The sequence below is a fragment of the Panulirus ornatus genome, chromosome 9, assembly GCF_036320965.1.
Source record: "Panulirus ornatus isolate Po-2019 chromosome 9, ASM3632096v1, whole genome shotgun sequence".
NCBI classification, from domain to species: Eukaryota; Metazoa; Arthropoda; class Malacostraca; order Decapoda; family Palinuridae; genus Panulirus; species Panulirus ornatus.
The window spans coordinates 37,412,285-37,432,683 of NC_092232.1; the positions used below are offsets into that span (position 1 = coordinate 37,412,285).

The 20,399-nt window shown below is 40.4% G+C and overlaps 1 protein-coding gene across 1 annotated transcript in view; it reads right to left on the reverse strand.

Annotated features, from left to right (window-relative positions):
* Positions 1–18,566, reverse strand: part of Rcd-1 (Required for cell differentiation 1) — a 53,344-nt gene extending 34,778 nt beyond the window's left edge. Inside the window, exons 1-3 of the mRNA XM_071665030.1 lie at positions 18,449–18,566; positions 7,897–8,027; positions 3,362–3,527 (exon numbers count right to left, since the gene is read on the reverse strand). Of these exons, the coding sequence (XP_071521131.1) occupies positions 3,362–3,527; positions 7,897–8,027; positions 18,449–18,472 (321 nt within the window). The 5' untranslated portion in view covers positions 18,473–18,566. The remainder of the gene's footprint in view (positions 1–3,361; positions 3,528–7,896; positions 8,028–18,448) is intronic.
* Positions 18,567–20,399: the final 1,833 nt, after the last annotated feature.

Here is a 20,399-nt window from a genome sequence, read left to right on the forward strand (position 1 = left end):
TTGGCAGCAGATGGAACCATGGAAGCAGAAGTGAATCATAGGGTGGGGGAGGGGGCGAAAATTCTGGGAGCGTTGAAAAATGTATCTCAGAAAGCAAAAATGGGTATGTTTGAACGAATAGTGGTAAACAATGTTATATGGTTGGGAGGCGTGGGCTACAGATAGAGTTGTGCGAAGGAGGGTGGATGTGCTGGAAATGAGATGTCTGAGAACAATATGTGGTGTGAGGTGGTTTGATCAAGTAAGAAATGAAAGGGTATGAGAGATGTGCGGTAATAAAAAGAGTGTGGTTGAGAGAGCAGAGGAGGGTGTTTTGAAATGGTTTGGTCACATATAGAGAGAATGAGTGAGGAAAGACTGACAAAGAAGATATATGTGTTAGAGGTGGAGGGAACAAGGAGAAGTGGGAGACCAAATTGGAGGTGGAAAGATGGAGTGAAAAAGATTTTGAGTGACTGGGGTCTGAACATGCAGGAGGGTGAAAGGTGTGCAAGGAATAGAGTGAATTGGAACGATGTGGTATACCGGAGTCGAATACCGAGGTTGACATGCTGTCAATGGATTGAAACAGGGCATGTGAAGCGTCTGGGTTAAACCATGGGAAGTTTTGTGGGGCCTGGATGTGGAAAGGAAGCTGTGGTTTCCGTGCATTATACATGACAGCTAGAGACTGAGTGTCAATGAATGTGACCTTTGTTGACTTTTCCTAGCTCTACCTCGTGCACATGCGGGGGGGAGGGGGTTGTCATTTCATGTGTGGCGGGGTGGCGATGGGAATGAATAAGGGCAGAGAGTATGAATTATGTACAGGTGTATATATGTATATGTGCTATGTGTGGACGTGTATGTATATATTTATGTATGTGGGTGGGCTGGGCCATTCTTTCATCTGTTTCCTTGTGCTACCTCGCTAACGTCGGAGACAGCAACAAAGTATAATAAATAAATAAATAAATAGATATACACATATGCATATACAAACACGTAAACATACATATATACACATGTATATATTCATACTTGATTGCCTTCATCCATTCCTGGTGCCACCTTGCCCGACAGGTAACAACATCGCCAACCCGAGTCAGCAAGGTAGCGCCAGGAAAACAAACAAAAAGGGCCACATTCATTCATGCTCAGTCTTTAGTTGTTATGTGTAATGCACTGAAACCGCAACTTCTTATCCACATCCAAGCCCCACAGACCTTTCCATGGTTTACCCCAGACATTTCACATGCCTTGGTTTAGTCCACTAATAGCAAGTCAACCCTGGTATACCACATTGTTCCAATGCACTCTATTCCTTGCATGCCTCTCACCCTCCTACATGTTCAGGTCAAGATTGCTCAAAAGTTTTTCACTCTATCCTTCCACACATCTCTCTTAACCTTTCATTACTTACTTGATCAAACCACCTCACACCATATACTGTCCTCAAACATTTCATTTCCAACATATCAACCCTCCTCCATGCAACACTATCTATAGCCCATACCTTCCAACCATATAATATCCTCCGTACAACACTATCTATAGACCAACCTCGCAACCATATAATATTGTTGGAACTACTATTCTAGCAACCATATAATACTGCTGGAACTACTATTCTTTCATACATACCCATTTTCACATTCCAAGATAACATTCTCTCTTCCCACACATTCTTCATCGCTCCCAGAACTTTCACCTCCTCCTCGACCCTATGACTCACTTCCATGGCTCCATTTGCTGCTAAGCCCACTACCAGATATCCAAAATGCTTCACTTCCCCTAATTTTTCTCCATTAAAAGTTGACTCCCAAATTACTTGTCTCTCAACCCTGCTGAACTTAAGAACCATGCTTTTATTTGCTTTTACTCTCAACTTTCTCCTTTCACACACTATTCCATACTCAGTCACCAACTTCTGCAGTTTCTCACTCGAATCAGCCACCAGAGTTGTATTGAGATTCTCACTTGAATCAGCAACCAGTGTTGTATTATCAGCGAACAACTGACTCACTTCCCAGGCCATCTCATCCCAACAGAACTCACCCCTCTCTCCAAGACTTTTGCATTTACCTCTCTCACCATCCCAACAATAAACAAATTAAACATCCATGCCACAGACCGAACTTCACTGGAAACCATTCACACTCCTCTCTTCCTACTTATACACACACATTACAACCTTGATAAAAAATTCTCACTGCTTCTAGCAGCTTACCTACCACACACCATATTCTTAAGGCCTTCCACAAAGCATCTATATCAGCCCTATCATATGCATTCTCCAGATCCATAAATGCCACATACAAATCCATCTGTTTTTCATGTTTCCATTTTTCCATACATTCGCCATTTCCTGCATCAGTGAGGTAGCGTTAAGAACACAGGACTGAGCCTAAGAGAAAAAATCCTCACTTGGCCCTCTTCTCTGTTTCTTCTTTTGGAAAAGTCAAAACTGAAGGGGAGGATTTCCAGCCCCCCCGCTCCCTCCACTTTTAGTCACCTTTTATGACATGCAGGGAATACGTGGGAAGTGTTCTTTCTCCCCTATGTATATGGGAATAGGGTAGAAAGAATACTTTCCACACATTCCCTGCCTGTTGTAAAAGGTGACTAAAAGAATAGGAAGCGGGGGGGCTGGAAATCCTACAGTCCAGTTTTTACTTTTCCAAAAGGAAGTACATAGAAGGGGGCTCGATCCTCTGCTCTTAACGTTACCTTACTAGCGTGGGAAATGGCAAATATATATATAGAAAAAAAAGTGTATGTGCATATATGTATATATATGTTTATGTGAGCCGAAGTGTCTTTCTTTGCCTACTTCTTGGCACTACCTCACTAACATGGGAAACCGCAATCAAGTACGAAAAAAGAAAGTATTGGTATTGCATGCGCTACAAATTCCAAGAAACCACCTCACACTGCTGAAAAGCTGAAACTGATCAAGTCTCATGGGCATGGAAAGAGTAACCCATGCCTCTTGCAAACCCCAATTCTGACAAGTTGGTTATTCCGGTGGCTCAAGGGTGACCTGGAGCTGTGTTCTGATTTACAAGTCTTTGCTACTCCCTCAACACCTCTAGCCTCTATGGATAGGGTAGGTCTCCATTACACAAGTTAATATTTCATTCACTGAAGTTCAATGGAAAAATTTAGGATGTGACAAAATTTGGTTTATAAAAGATCCCCCCTTCCCCCGACAATAAGTCTGTTAGAATGGGGACTTCAGCCTGACACAATATAATTTACAAGACCTTTCTTCAAATACAGGAAAGGGTGAATGGCATCTGTCAAATCAGCAAGAAACCACTACAACATCTATCTGTAATAACATTATACACCAACAGTACTTGTAATCAGAGAGTTTTACCTGGAGAAGAGCCAAAGCATTGCAAACCCTATTGCTTTGATGTGCTGTTAAAGTAGCTGGGTTAATAGCAGGGTATATGTTTATGATCTCTTGTAGCAGTGCAGCAATGGTCCCAAATGAATTCCACAGTAATGGTGCCAGGTCAGGGACACTCTCACGCTTCTTACTGCAATGAAAGAAATAAGTCAGGTAACCTGAACACTCAAGGTTTGTTAAGCTGTACAAAACCAGTAAATTCTCAAAATAAATCAATGTACATCAATGCTGCTCACTGCACAAAATGTTGGGATTGCTAATAGGCAGTTCCACTATTGCTTGGCACTTGACTGAAACCTCTATTTCTCCATACATTTGTGGTCCTTTCCTCACGACCCCTATCCACACATCCTTTGAATGTATCATCCAGTTCTATATATCAACATATGAGGTTACCAATTTTTGTTTATCAACCACGGGGCCTCAAAAATGTCTCCAAGCTGTTATAGACCTGAAAATCATTTACTGTCAAGTATCTGCAAACTAGAATACAAAAAATAATTACAAAAATTGCTCTTTTCTTATTTCTTTTCTTTCAAACTTATCTATTTCTCCATATATCTGTGGTCCTTTCCTCATGACCCCTATCCACACATCCTTTGAATGAATCATCCAGTTTTATATATCAATACATGAGGTTACCAATTTTTGTAAATCAACCATAGGGCCTCAAAAGAACAGAAAAATATCCATACTAAGCACCGTGTGATGACGTCCTTACCAAAGGTCTCTGGCATTCTAAGTGAACAGTGGCTAAACAGGTCTTTAACAAAAGCTCTCTATCCTTCCCATTCATATCTTACAATATGTCTCCAAGTTGTTATGGACCTGAAAATCATTTACCATCAAGTATCTGCAAACCAGAATACGAAAAATAATTACAAAAATTGCTCTTTTCTTATTTCTTTTCTTTCATACTTATATATTTCTCCATGTATTTGTGGTCCTTTCCTCAAGACCCCTATCCACACATCCTTTGAATGTATCATCCAGTTTTATATATCAATATATGAGGTTACCAATTTTTGTAAATCAACCATGGGGTGTCAAAAGAACAGAAAAATATCCATACTAAACACTGTGTGATGACATCCTTACCAAAGGTCTCTAGCATTCAATGTGAACAGTGGCTGGATAGGTCTTTAACAAAAGCTCTCTATCCTTCCCATTCATTTTTTTTTTTTTTGCCGCTGTCTCCCGCGTTTGCGAGGTAGCGCAAGGAAACAGACGAAAGAAATGGCCCAACCCACCCCCATACACATGTATATACATATGTCCACACACGCAAATATACATACCTACACAGCTTTCCATGGTTTACCCCAGACGCTTCACATGCCCTGATTCAATCCACTGACAGCACGTCAACCCCAGTATACCACATCGATTCAATTCACTCTATTCCTTGCCCTCCTTTCACCCTCCTTCATGTTCAGGCCCCGATCACACAAAATCTTTTTCACTCCATCTTTCCACCTCCAATTTGGTCTCCCACTTCTCCTCGTTCCCTCCACCTCCGACACATATATCCTCTTGGTCAATCTTTCCTCACTCATTCTCTCCATGTGCCCAAACCATTTCAAAACACCCTCTTCTGCTCTCTCAACCACGCTCTTTTTATTTCCACACATCTCTCTTACCCTTACATTACTTACTCGATCAAACCACCTCACACCACACATTGTCCTCAAACACCTCATTTCCAGCACATCCATCCTCCTGCGCACTCTATTCATAGCCCACGCCTCGCAACCACGCAACAACGTTGTTGGAACCACTATTCCTTCAAACATACCCATTTTTGCTTTCCGAGATAATGTTCTCGACTTCCACACATTCTTCAAGGCTCCCAGAATTTTTGCCCCCTCCCCCACCCTATGATCCACTTCCGCTTCCATGGTTCCATCCGCTGCCAGATCCACTCCCAGATATCTAAAACACTTTACTTCCTCCAGTTTTTCTCCATTCAAACTTACCTCCCAATTGACTTGACCCTCAACCCTACTGTACCTAATAACCTTGCTCTTATTCACATTTACTCTTAACTTTCTTCTTTCACACACTTTACCAAACTCAGTCACCAGCTTCTGCAGTTTCTCACATGAATCAGCCACCAGCGCTGTATCATCAGTGAACAACAACTGACTCACTTCCCAAGCTCTCTCATCCCCAACAGACTTCATACTTGCCCCTCTTTCCAAAACTCTTGCATTCACCTCCCTAACAACCCCATCCATAAACAAATTAAACAACCATGGAGACATCACACACCCCTGCCGCAAACCTACATTCACTGAGAACCAATCACTTTCCTCTCTTCCTACACGTACACATGCCTTACATCCTCAATAAAAACTTTTCACTGCTTCTAACTTGCCTCCCACACCATATATTCTTAATACCTTCCACAGAGCATCTCTATCAACTCTATCATATGCCTTCTCCAGATCCATAAATGCTACATACAAATCCATTTGCTTTTCTAAGTATTTCTCACATACATTCTTCAAAGCAAACACCTGATCCACACATCCTCTACCACTTCTGAAACCACACTGCTCTTCCCCAATCTGATGCTCTGTACATGCCTTCACCCTCTCAATCAATACCCTCCCATATAATTTACCAGGAATACTCAACAAACTTATACCTCTGTAATTTGAGCACTCACTCTTATCCCCTTTGCCTTTGTACAATGGCACTATGCACGCATTCCGCCAATCCTCAGGCACCTCACCATGAGTCATACATACATTAAATAACCTTACCAACCAGTCAATGATACAGTCACCCCCTTTTTTAATAAATTCCACTGCAATACCATCCAAACCTGCTGCCTTGCCGGCTTTCATCTTCCGCAAAGCTTTTACTACCTCTTCTCTTCCCATTCATATCTTACAATATGTCTCCAATTTGTTATGGACCTGAAAATCATTTACTGTCAAGTATCTGCAAACTAGAATACAAAAAAATGGTTACAAAAATTGTTCTTTTTTTTCCTTTCTTTCATACTTATTTGCCATTTCCTTCATTTGTGAAGCAGCACCAAGAATAGACGAAGAAAGACCACATTCACGCACATCCATTATCTAGCTGTCATGTGCAAGGCACCAAAACCACAGAACCCTTTCCACAACTAGGCCTTACAGACCTTTCCTAGCTTTCCCCAGCCACTTCACATGCCCTGGCTCAGTCCACTGATGTCGCTCCCTGTATACATCATTTCAATTCACTCAATCCTGTGCACACCTTTCATTCTCCTGCATGTTCAGGCCCCAGTCATTCAAAATCCTTTTCACTCCAATTTGGTCCACTCCATTTCTGACAAATATCCTCTTTGTCAACCTATCCTCTCTCCTTTTCTCCTTATGTAAAAACCATTTCAGCACATCCTCTCTGGTTCTCTTGACCACACTTCTTTTTACCACACCTCTCTCTTACTCTTATAGCAACAACACAATCAAACCACCTCACACCACATACTGACCTCACACATTTCACTTTTAACACATCCACCCTCCCCAACACTTCCTCTCTCACAACCCATGCCTCACACCCATACAACATTGTTGGGCCTACTATACATTCAAACGTACCCATCTTCATCCCAGATATTGAGCTCTCTTTAGAAACATTTCTCAAAGCTCCCAGGCTCTTCATTCCCTTACCCACCCTATGACACTTATGCGTCTAAGGTTTCATTTGCTGCCATGTCACTCCCAAGCATCTAAAACACTTTATTTCCAACAGATTTTCTCCATTCAAATTCACACCCCAACCAACTTGTCCCTCTGCCCTAATGAACATAATAACTGTGCTTTTATTCACGTTTACTCTCAACTTCCTCCTTTCACACTCTCTCCCAAACAGTCACCAACTTCTGCACTTTCTCACTTGAATCTGCCAACAGTGCTTTGTCATCAGCAAACAACTGACTAACTTCCCAGGACTCTTAATCTTTAACAGACTGCATATTCACCCCTCTCTCCAAGAACCCTTTAACAAGCCTCCCTCAGCATCCCATCCATAATCCAATTAAACAGCCATGGCAACATCATACAACCCCACTCTTCCCATTCCAATACACACCTTACCTTCTTGATAAGACTTCTCATTGCTTCTATTAGTTTTACTCCCATACCATGTATTTATAAGGTCAACAAAGCACTTTCATCAACCCTACCATACTTTCTCCAGATCCATAAGCACCACACATAAATCCTTCTGTTTCTCTAAGTATTCCTTACATGCTTTCTATAAAGCAAACACCCGATTCCCATATGCTCTACCTCCCAGGAAACCATATTGTTCCTCCTCAATCTGATGCTCTGTACATTCCTTCATCCCCTCATCTAAAAATAATTCTTAAAGGCACACAAAATCTGAAGAGCATTTTGTGCAAAAATAGTGTTCACAGACTTGAAGACATACAAGGAAAATTTACTGATAGCTCTAGCAAAATTATAGTGTAATTAATATACAGAAAATGAAAAACTTACCTCAATTCAAGAAGGGCATTTTCTCTTGTCTCAGGGTTTGCCAATTCAATGATCCACTGGTAAATCTTATCTCGTTCAGCACTAGTTATGCCACTACCAGCTCCCAGGAACCTCTGACCAGGGGTTGTTCCCTGTATTGAGATCATGAAAGCTATAAAAATAGTAGTGAGCCAAAATAAATCTAAAACTTAAGCAAATATGAGTAGAATGGTATCTAACAACTCATGAATTTCTTGTCCACAAATTACAGAAAAGGCTGTCTTATACTTCTTTTGATATAGCTGATATAAGAACTCATCTATGAAAAAGCTATGAGTTATGAACTACCATAACTGTTACTGGAAATAAATTATCCATACAGCATGGAGTACCAGTAAAAATCAGACTTTTTTCATACTGGATGCTCCAGTTACAGACAAAAGTCCAAATCAAGGACAGGCATTAACTGAAATAGAAAGAGGTAAACAAAAGGGGAAAAAGAAAAGAGAAGGGAAAATAATTACAAATTCTAGTGAAGGTGAAAACCAATCTTAAAATGTGCCAGTTCATTGTTACTGGGGAAGACATGAGAGGATAGAGAGTTCCAAAGCTTCAAAATCTAGGGAATGAAACAGTTATCAAAACAGCCGACCCTTAAGTTGCCAAAAGCCAAATAGTAATCATGTGACACAACAGTTTGCCAAGTTTTGTGTGGTCTAGCTGAGTTTACTGAGGAAGTCCAGAACTAAACTACTTCTCTGCATTATTTACAGACCTCTTAAGCAATAAGAAGACAATAAGATATTGTATGATGAAATCAAAACTATAGTAAACAGTAGAGGGTATAATAGTAGGAGACTTCAAACGTCCAAACATAAACTGGAACACATTTAACAAGTGACCGAGAAGGAAGGAGCCTAACAGAACTGACTGAAGACACTTTTCTAGAACAGTTGATTAAAAAACCAACTAGAGGTAAAAACATTCTTGATCTCATCCTCACCAGACACAAACTTAATCTTGCAAAGTAGGCGAGAGTTTGTCAAACAGCAATCACAGTTTGATTAGATTAGATTATGATATAAATTGGACAAAACTTCTTGATGTTCACAAGGTAGAGGAAATGTGAAATATTTCTAAAAACACACTATTTGAGATTGAAAATAAACGTATTCCATGAATTATGAAGCAAACTTGCAATATCTCAAAACCATCATGGAAGAATAGGAGAACAGAAAGACAAATTTACCAAAAGAAAAAATATATGAAATTCAAATCAATGGGAACTGATGAAAATTACCAGGAATTAAATCAAATTCCAGAGAGAGAGTGTAAAAAGGTCATAAGACAGTTAACATGAGGAAGAAAAAAGAATTTCTTTGAAAGTCAAGAAGAATCCTAAGGAATTTTTCAAATATATACGACAAAGAAAGGCAGTAAAAGAAGGAATTGGACCATTATGAAACAAACATGACATACTAACTACTGATGACAAGGAAATGGCTACCATACTAAATTATTCCTTTAACTCCATATTCACAAGTGAAGAAACATCTTGAATATCACAACCAATGAAAATGTTTCAAGGCTCTGATGAAGAAGTGAAGGTTACTGAAATAAAGAGCTCTGAAGTACTTACATACCTGGACCAATTAAGTCCTAACTAATCCAATGGCCCAGATAACTTAGCTCCAAGATTTTTTAAAAGATGTCAGGACACAGCTGATATCCCCTACAACAAAAATATTCAACAAATCTCTATCAGATGGTCAGGGGCCAACTGACTGGAAACTTGCAAATGTTACTCCTATATATAAAACAGGAGACAAAAAGTGTGCCTTGAGCTACCACCCAATTAGCCTTACGTTAGTGTTAGGTAAAATGATGGAAAAAATAATGGGATAAAACTGCCACATTTCTAGAAGACCCTGCCTAATAAATCTGCTGGAATTCATTATTTCTATCTATCAGAAATGGGACGAAAAAGTACTGTCTGATGTAGTATATTTAAATTTCCAAAAGGCTTTCAATAAAGCACCTCACAAGAGACTTTTACATAAAATCAAAGCACATGGATCAGAGACAGGCTTACCAGGAGGAAGCAGTGTGTAGTATCAAACAGCAAAGCCTCAGATTGGCTAGATGTAACAAGTGGTGAGCAACAGGGGTTGGTCCTACGCTCAATTCTTTTCATAATATACATTAAAGACACAAATCTCTGTCTCATATCTAAGATCACCAAATTTGCTGATGATACTAAACTAGGAGGTAGAGCTGTAAACAGGTGGGAATGTGAAATGATTCAAAGAGATCTTAACTTACTAGCAGAAAGGTCAGAAAGATTGCAAATGAAGTTAAATGTACACATATGTAAGTTATGTACTTTGAAGACAAGAACATACATTACGACTACAAAATATTCTGAAACTCTCTAACTAAAGTAAATGAAGAAAAGAATCTTGGAGGTGTCATCAGCAACAATCTGAAGTATACTAAACAGTGTCAAGCAGCAAGTTAAAAAGGCAACCAAATGTTAGGTTTCATAGCCAGGAGCATATATCACAGGGCACCAGAAACAATTCTCACACTTTATAATTCTCTATTAAGACCAAACCTTAAATATACTCTAGTTTTGGTCCCTAAACTATAAAAAAGACAAGGAAAAATTAGAGCAAGTACAAAAACACACAACAAAATCTATCCCATCCCTAAGAAATCTAGCACATGAAGAGAGGCTTAGTAAAACAACTGGATCTCTTCTCCCTTAAAAATCGTAGACTTGTGGTGACTTAATCTGAGTGTTCAAAATTCTCAACAAGTATGATAAAGTAAATCACGAATATCTTTTCAAAATACAAGAAAATATGGTTACAAGGACAAATGTGGGAAAAAGCTTCCTTTCCTAAACGTGTGTTGAGTACCGGAATAAGTTATCAGACATAGTGAATGCAGACTATAAATACCTTCAAAAGTCATTTAGACAAATATTTTATAAATTCAGGTATACTCTGAGAAAAGTGTCAGAAATAAAGTGTAAAACCAAGTGGCAACTGGAACACTAGTAGACCAATGTGCAGCAGCAGGAAGTCAGTGAAAGCTTACAACACTGAGAAGCTGAATTACATTTTTTGTCAAGTTAAACTCCTTTTCTTTTTTACCAAACAACCCAGTTATGGGCCATTCAGGCCTCCTGTTGTCTGTGTTTCTCATGTAAACTCCTGTAACACAAGATGCTCATCAAGTAAAAGAAGGAGCAGAATTGAAGAATGTTGAGGAATGCGCTATTGAGTGAGTGCATTTGATTATCTGTGAAGGAAAGGAAATCATTTATAAAAAGGAAAGGAGAGTAGGGGGCAGAAAAGAACCTTAAGAGACACTGTTGTTGATGGAGAAATGGGGAGACTAATCCATCAACAACCATGGAGATTGATTGGCCAAAGAGGAGGCTAGATATGACAGAGCAAAGTGAAGGCAGGAAGCTAAAAGAAGGGAGGTTAGAAATGAGACCCTGACGCCACACTGTGTCAAAAGCTTTAGATATGTCAAAGGTGACAACACAGGATTCCCCAAAATCTTTCATGGATGATAACCAGCCATTAGCAAAATGGGAAAGAATATCACCAATGGATCTTGCATTATGGAAGCCATCCTGGTGATGAGAGAGAAGAATGTGTGATTCAATCTGTCTGAGGATATGGAGTTGAGGAAGGATTCAAAGACTTTCGAAATGGTAGGCGTCAAAGCAGCAGGACGATAGTTTAAGGGACTAGATCAGTCATTCTTCTTAGGGATTGGTTGTGCCAATGCATACTTCCATGAATAAGGAAAAGTTCTGGTTTTTAAATATAATGGAACAGATGATGAAGAACACATGCAAGTTCAAAAGCACACTCTTTCAGCATACAGAGATGGATGCCTTGCTTGTGTACAGAGAGAGAAGAGATTTCTGGACAGTTTGAAAAGAGATAACATGAAGGAGCACAGGATCAGTAAGAGGAGCATTAAGGCATGAAGGAATGTTAAAGTCATCCAAGGCAGAGTTGAATAAGAAACAAAAGCCAAAGATAATTGCTTTATGTATGGGAGAGACAACTATGGTACAGTCAGAACAGAAAAGTGAAGCAGAGGTAAAGCAAGAGAAGTTGTTAGTGATGCCCTAAGCTAAAGACCAGAAAGTCCTATCAGTGGAAGATGGGAAATCATCCAATTTCCTTTAAATCAAGGAATGCTTTGCCTCATTTTGTCCATAACGTAGTGCATAGCTGATAATAACATAAGTTATATGACTTACTTTCATCTACTGGTGGGTGTTATATTGTAACAACTACGCTTGGGAAGCCAGCTGACAACAAAGCTACATCAGCCTGACAATTTGCTGAGACTCTAAAGAGTTTTATTTGGTTTGTAGCTCAATTTGCACACTGACTACAGCTCTATAAAGTCTGGTTTGATCGAGTAAGTAATGTAAGGGTAAGAGAGATGTGTGGAAATAAGAAGAGCATGGTTGAGAGAGCAGAGGAGGGTGTTTTGAAATGGTTTGGGCACATGGAGAGGATGAGTGAGGAAAGATTGACCAAGAGGATATATGTGTCGGAGGTGGAGGGAACGAGGAGAAGTGGGAGACCAAATTGGAGGTGGAAAGATGGAGTGAAAAAGATTTTCGGTGATCGGGGCCTGAACATGCAGGAGGGTGAAAGGCGGGCAAGGAATAGAGTGAATTGGATCGATGTGGTATACCAGGGTCGACATTCTGTCAATGGATTGAATCAGGGCATGTGAAGCGTCTGGGGTAAACCATGGAAAGTTCTGTGGGGCCTGGATGTGGAAAGGGAGCTGTGGTTTCGGGCATTATTGCATGACAGCTAGAGACGAAGTGTGAACGAATGGGGCCTTTATTGTCTTTTCCTAGCGCTACCTTGCACACAAGAGGGGGGAGGGGGAAGTTATTCCATGTGTGGTGAGGTGGCGATGGGAATGAATAAAGGCAGACAGTGTGAACTGTGTGCATGTGTATATATGTATATGTCTGTGTGTGTATATATATGTGTACAATGAGATGTATGGGTATGTATATTTTGCGTGTGGGGATGTGTCTGTATATACATGTGTATGGGGGTGGGTTGGGCCATTTCTTTCATCTGTTTCCTTGCGCTACCTCGCAAACGCGGGAGACAGCGACAAAGCAAAATATAAAAAAATATAAAAAGTCTGAACAAACACCGGTTAGATGTAAATTATCAGCTATCTGCAGGACCAGTAATGTGCACAGGGCACTGCATGAGGCCTGAGTAAATTACTTTCAGACTGTAGGCATCTCTCTTATTTGTGGTCTTTTTGGCAAATTCTAACAAAAATGGTATAACACTGACAATTTTTTCTTCTGTTCTTGGGTAATAAGCGTTATTTTCTGATTGACTATGTCTAAAAAGTCTAGAAAACAGCTATCATTCCCTGGACACTTTGCTTTTGTGATCAGGACAGTGGTATTTTGAAATTTACCTAGTTTTCAGAACATTCCAGTTTCAATGCTGAGTAGCTGATACAAAACTTTCTATAAGTTTCCAGTAATATATATATATATAAAGTGCGTAAGACAAGGGAGCAAATGGGAACTTCAGTGAAGGGCGCAAATGGGGAGGTGATAACAAGTAGTGGTGATGTGAGAAGGAGATGGAGTGAGTATTTTGAAGGTTTGTTGAATGTGTTTGATGATAGAGTGGCAGATATAGGGTGTTTTGGTCGAGGTGGTGTGCAAAGTGAGAGGGTTAGGGAAAATGATTTGGTAAACAGAGAAGAGGTAGTGAAAGCTTTGCGGAAGATGAAAGCCGGCAAGGCAGCAGGTTTGGATGGTATTGCAGTGGAATTTATTAAAAAAGGGGGTGACTATTGTTGACTGGTTGGTAAGGTTATTTAATGTATGTATGACTCATGGTGAGGTGCCTGAGGATTGGCGGAATGCGTGCATAGTGCCATTGTACAAAGGCAAAGGGGATAAGAGTGAGTGCTCAAATTACAGAGGTATAAGTTTGTTGAGTATTCCTGGTAAATTATATGGGAGGGTATTGATTGAGAAGGTGAAGGCATGTACAGAGCATCAGATTGGGGAAGAGCAGTGTGGTTTCAGAAGTGGTAGAGGATGTGTGGATCAGGTGTTTGCTTTGAAGAATGTATGTGAGAAATACTTAGAAAAGCAAATGGATTTGTATGTAGCATTTATGGATCTGGAGAAGGCATATGATAGAGTTGATAGAGATGCCCTGTGGAAGGTATTAAGAATATATGGTGTGGGAGGAAAGTTGTTAGAAGCAGTGAAAAGTTTTTATCGAGGATGTAAGGCATGTGTACGTGTAGGAAGAGAGGAAAGTGATTGGTTCTCAGTGAATGTAGGTTTGCGGCAGGGGTGTGTGATGTCTCCATGGTTGTTTAATTTCTTTATGGATGGGGTTGTTAGGGAGGTAAATGCAAGAGTTTTGGAAAGAGGGGCAAGTATGAAGTCTGTTGGGGATGAGAGAGCTTGGGAAGTGAGTCAGTTGTTGTTCGCTGATGATACAGCACTGGTGGCTGATTCATGTGAGAAACTACAGAAGCTGGTGACTGAGTTTGGTAAAGTGTGTGGAAGAAGAAAGAGTAAATGTGAATAAGAGCAAGGTTATTAGGTACAGTAGGGTTGAGGGTCAATTCAATTGGGAGGTGAGTTTGAATGGAGAAAAACTGGAGGAAGTGAAGTGTTTTAGATATCTGGGAGTGGATCTGGCAGTGGATGGAACCATGGAAGCGGAAGTGGATCATAGGGTGGGGGAGGGGGCGAAAATTCTGGGGGCCTTGAAGAATGTGTGGAAGTCGAGAACATTATCTCGGAAAGCAAAAATGGGTATGTTTGAAGGAATAGTGGTTCCAACAATGTTGTATGGTTGCGAGGCGTGGGCTATGGATAGAGTTGTGCGCAGGAGGATGGATGTGCTGGAAATGAGATGTTTGAGGACAATGTGTGGTGTGAGGTGGTTTGATCGAGTGAGTAACGTAAGGGTAAGAGAGATGTGTGGAAATAAAAAGAGCGTGGTTGAGAGAGCAGAAGAGGGTGTTTTGAAGTGGTTTGGGCACATGGAGAGAATGAGTGAGGAAAGATTGACCAAGAGGATATATGTGTTGGAGGTGGAGGGAACGAGGAGAAGAGGGAGACCAAATTGGAGGTGGAAAGATGGAGTGAAAAAGATTTTGTGGGATCGGGGCCTGAACATGCAGGAGGGTGAAAGGAGGGCAAGGAATAGAGTGAATTGGAGCGATGTGGTATACCAGGGTTGACGTGCTGTCAGTGGATTGAATCAAGGCATGTGAAGCGTCTGGGGTAAACCATGGAAAGCTGTGTAGGTATGTATATTTGCGTGTGTGGACGTATGTATATACATGTGTATGGGGGGGGTTGGGCCATTTCTTTCATCTGTTTCCTTGCGCTACCTCGCAAACGCGGGAGACAGCGACAAAGTATAATAAAAAAAAAAAAAAAAAAATATATATATATATATATATATATATATATATATATATATATATATATATATATTAGACAGAGGGGGAGAAAGACATTGTAGATCCAGATTACAGTTTCAGAGCTTCAGCTGAGGATAGAAACCCATACTATCCCAATCAAAAATGTCACAATAACTTGATCAGAGATCTTGGTCTCACAAAGTCCAATGCTGAGCTTCTGATGACTATGCTCAAGCAGTGAAACTTGTTGGATGAAGGTGTGCAAATCACAGATCAGAGCAATTGTCACCTAGGTTTTTCCAGCTTCTTCGCCTGTCAAGATGGGCTCTGCTTCTCCCACATTGATACCAGTCTGTTCAAGGCAATCGGAACCACCTGTAACCCAAATGTGTGGCACCTCATCCAGGAGCCTCAGAGCCATGTTGTTCCATAATGGGAACAAGTACCCATCTCTTCCACTGGCTCACTCAGTGCACCTCATAGAAGGATATAACAGTGTTAAGACCGTGCTAGATGCCTTGAAGTATGATGAGTACAGCTGGGAGGTCATCAGAGACTTCAAAATGGTAGCATTTCTTATCAGTCTCCAAGGCAGTCTTACCAAGTTTCCCTGCTACCTTTGCCTCAGGGACAGCAGGGACACTGCAGCACACTACCACAGTTGGACTGACCACAGCAGACTGAATTCTCTGTTGGTATGAATAACGTCAAGTGGGAGCCACTGGTGGACCTGCAGAAGGTATCGATGCTCCCACTGCATATAAGATTAGGCCTTAAGAAACAATGTCACAGCTCTAAATAAGGAGTCTGCAACCTTCAAGTACCTTTAAAACTTCTTCCCGAAGCAGTCTGAGGCAAAGGTCAAAGCTGGTGTCTTTGTCGGACCACAGATAAAGAATATCCTGGAGTGCAAGGAATTTCCCAAGAAGCTCACTAGGAGAGAGAAAGCAGCTTGGTACAGCTTTGTTCCAGTGGTTCAGGGATTCCGGGGCAATCACAAGGCCAAAAACTATGTGGAACTGGTTGAGACTATGGTGAAGAACTACAGCAAAAAGTCCACATCTTGATGCTCATCTTGATAAATTCAAGAACAGGGAAGCGTACTCAGAGCAACAAGATGAGTGCTTCCACCAGGATATACTGGACTTTGAATGCCAATACCAAGGAAAATATCACGAGAACATGATCGGAGATTATATTGGGAGTCTGATCCATGAAAGTGATTTACAGTACAATAGTATATCTCAAAACACTACTCACTTCTAAATCTTTTGTGATCACTTTTGTTTAACATTAGTGTAAAACATGTATGTTAATTTTGGTCAATATGTTATTTTTCAGACTTTATGTGAAAAAAATGTGCAAATTCACTTGCTGTCCAACTGGAAATAGGTAAATTTCAAAACATCACTGTCCTGGTTACAAAAGCAAAGTTCGAAGGTAATAATAATAATAATAACAATACCCATACTTTTTATGCATAAGCAATTAGGAAATAATAAATACCCAGGAACAAAAACTGTGTTATACTATAATCAACTCCAAACACTCTATACAATTAATACAAATCTTACACTAACTACAATTTCCATATACTTAAAACCCTGCCCATTCTATGGAGGCTTCAGCTACAGGTGAAAAACAATACACTGTGTCAACTTTACAGAGAGTAAGGAAGCCACAGATACTGTTCTCTTTCATCAAAATCTATCAACTAGAATACATGCATACATAATCTGATAAACTACCCATTACAGGGAATAGTCTTTAACTACCAAACCGTTTGCTGACATTCCTCAGCAGTTAGCACACTGTTAATTCATTGATGTGACTGGTATTTTACAACTAAAATATTGAATTTTAAGATAAATCTGGACTGCAGGAGATAAGTGACTTACCTACTCTTATATCAATCTACCCATCCCATATTCTGTGTTCTGAGGAAAAAATATGAACCCATGAATATCTTACCTAACTACCCCTAGCAATCAAAATTAACAAAAATATACACATTACACTGGCCTGCTGCCTGCAGGAAGGTTTGACAGTGGTATGTTGCCTGTTTGTTGATATTCCTCAGCAGGTAACACAATACTTAAACATGTAGGTGAATGGTAAACTGTGACCCAGATAATGAACAATATGAATAATGTAGCCTTCCATGGAGGCAAGATGGTTTTCACAGGTCCTGATGTTTTCTTACACGTTTCATTTACTTTTAAATTTATCCCAAAATCACCCTAATATAAATAAATCTCAAAGCAAAGAATAAAAAATAATATATTAGTACTATAAAACAAAATCACTCTATTGCCAGAGCTAAATTTCGATGTCAAGGGAAACATGTCATTCAATTCCAAAGGTCCTGTTGATTTTATAAAAGAGATTACCCTGAGTTCATATCAATTAACCCTAAACTTGCCCACGATTTCCATAAGCCTCACAACCAATGCCTTATTCAGTGACACAGACAACAAAGTACTCCAAACCACAACACCTCTCAGCTTTTACACTTATCTCTAAACATTACACTCTCAATACAGAACAGAACCACTCATAGTCCATGACTAGTTGCAGTGCACAGTAAACCCGGTCATTTACCCAGTTTTCCTCGCTGTCAGTCACCTACAGCTGAGGGGAGAGAAAATGGCATAGTCGATGTTAAGGGCTAATTAGTAATTCCAAATTACAGGAGAATATCCTAATCATGTTATTCGTACATTTTAATGGAACAGTAACAAACAGGTTTTTGTAAGATACGAATATAGCCCTGTGCACACGACGAGTCGAGAAAGTTATCAGTACATTGGCCACATACCTATTCTAGACCTCTCCCAATTATTCACCCGTGATGACGAATTCTAAATACCATTTACACTTGATAAATTTAACACAGAATCGAAAATATAAATCAGTCCACCGCCATCCAAGATCCCGGCTGCTCATAATCCCAGGCTACCCGCCCTCATTCCTTCTATTCCATATCTCCTACATATCTCTACTGCCAACATCATTATAATTTTGTCTATACTCATGCGGAGAACTCGAGTCTTGTTAAAAAATGAGACAAAAACTTCAGGCCTACCTGTGCATTTCCTAATGGATTCATGCTATTAGAGGTAGTTGCCCACAATCGGCGTCGGCAGCAAAGCCAAATGTAAACACAGATTCAGTGATGTTTGTCGTCAATAGATGACGCCACCGGTACTACGGTACGAGCCATGGCTACTGAAGGAATAGACAGTCAGCTCTCTCTGTTGAGAGAGAGAGAGAGAGAGAGAGGCATAATTTTTGTGTTTTGCTTGTTTTCCTGTAAGGTACAGATTCTACCTTAAAGACCTTTATCCATCAATGATCATTAATTCTAAACATATGTATGTCTTTGCTTTCTAAACGCCTTTCCCTTGGTTTCATCGTTTCCTCTGTTCTGTCATATATAGTTTCCTCTCTGGCCATTTCATTGCAGTAATCGTCCATGGAGCCACTTGCCCCTCCTGTTCTATCAGTAGTGGTAGTGTTGCTCAGGGTTCTGTCCTATCGCCCACTCTTCTTTGAGTAAATGATCCCTCTTCTATTTCTCCCCCAATCAGTCTTATGCTGATGGCTCCACTTTACAACCCTCATTTCACTTGTTCTCCCCTTCTTCCGATAAACTCATTCACCTTCTCGTACTCATCCAACTTCCTCTCTTAATTCGGGCCTACGCAAGCATCACGAAGCGGGCAGGTAGCTACCTTAGAATAATTTTTTTATCTCTTTAGTTTCCAAATACCATAACTCAACCCTGTGATTGCATAGATATGTTGGGAATGACCGTATCTTTCACTCTATCCTGGATAATGAACATAACAGGTCTGCTCTCCAAAAGCCGGGCATGTTGTATAAGTGCCATAATCATTTATTATGTGAATAGCTAGTTCAAATCTACGGGAGTTTGATTCGCCAGAGTATGGAATATTGTTCACACGCATCTGGGTTAGCTCATCCTCTACCTCTCTATTAACTAGAATGGAATCAAAACCCTTCCATCTCTTTGTTTTCCTGACATCCTCACTCTACAAGCTACCCTTTCCACACGCCACGATGATGCTCTTCTCTCCGTATTCTGTGGGTATTCATTTGGCCATTGTTCTCGTGAGCTGTCTGCACGTCTCCACCCATAAGTTAGGACCCGTGGCACTAGCTGTTATGACGCCTTCTTCTTCCCTAGAAGAGCTAAGCTATGGAATTTTCTTCCGTCTTTGTCTTTCCCTCTTCATACGACCTTTCTTCCTTTGCAATGCCAGTTTACATACACATGCAAAATCCTGATAGATAGAGAGAGAGAGAGAGAGAGAGAGAGAGAGAGAGAGAGAGAGAGAGAGAGAGAGAGAGAGAGAGAGAGAGAGAGAGAGAGAGAGAGAGAGAGAGAGAGAGAGAGAATTTTCGAGGAAGTGAAAAGCCTGTCTTTTAAATAGTATCAGGTCATAGTTAATGGGAAAGACATGAGAAAGTAGAGAGTTCCAAAGCTTCGAGGTGTAGGGAAAGAAGCAGGTATCAATACGGCCCAACCTTGAGTTGCCCAAGTCCACACAGTGATCATGTGACACAGCAGCTTGCCGAGTATTGCATGGTCTAGCTAATCATGGGGGCACACAAGCAGCCAGCTCTTGGGAGCAAAAACCAAAGTAATACCTATAGAAGAGGGAAAGTGAATCAACACTGCGGCGTAAGGCAAGAGAGTCAAGTTTGGAAGTTAGCCTGGAGCAGTTCAGAAGTCGGACCGCTTTCGACTCAACACTGTCAAGTAAGGATACTGAGCTAGAACCATCCCAGATATGAGAGCAATAGTCCATACAAGGAAGAATCACTCCTTTCTATAAACAGAGCAACTGTTCAGAAGAAAAGAAGTTTCAGCATTCCTATAATGTAGATTCCAAGAAAGACTGGGTGTTAAAGTATTATCGTGTTCATTGAGTCAAGAGGTGGAATTACAGCACCGTCAAAGGAGAGTGGTGTGCGAAGTGAGAGGGTCGGGGAGAATGATTTGGTAAACA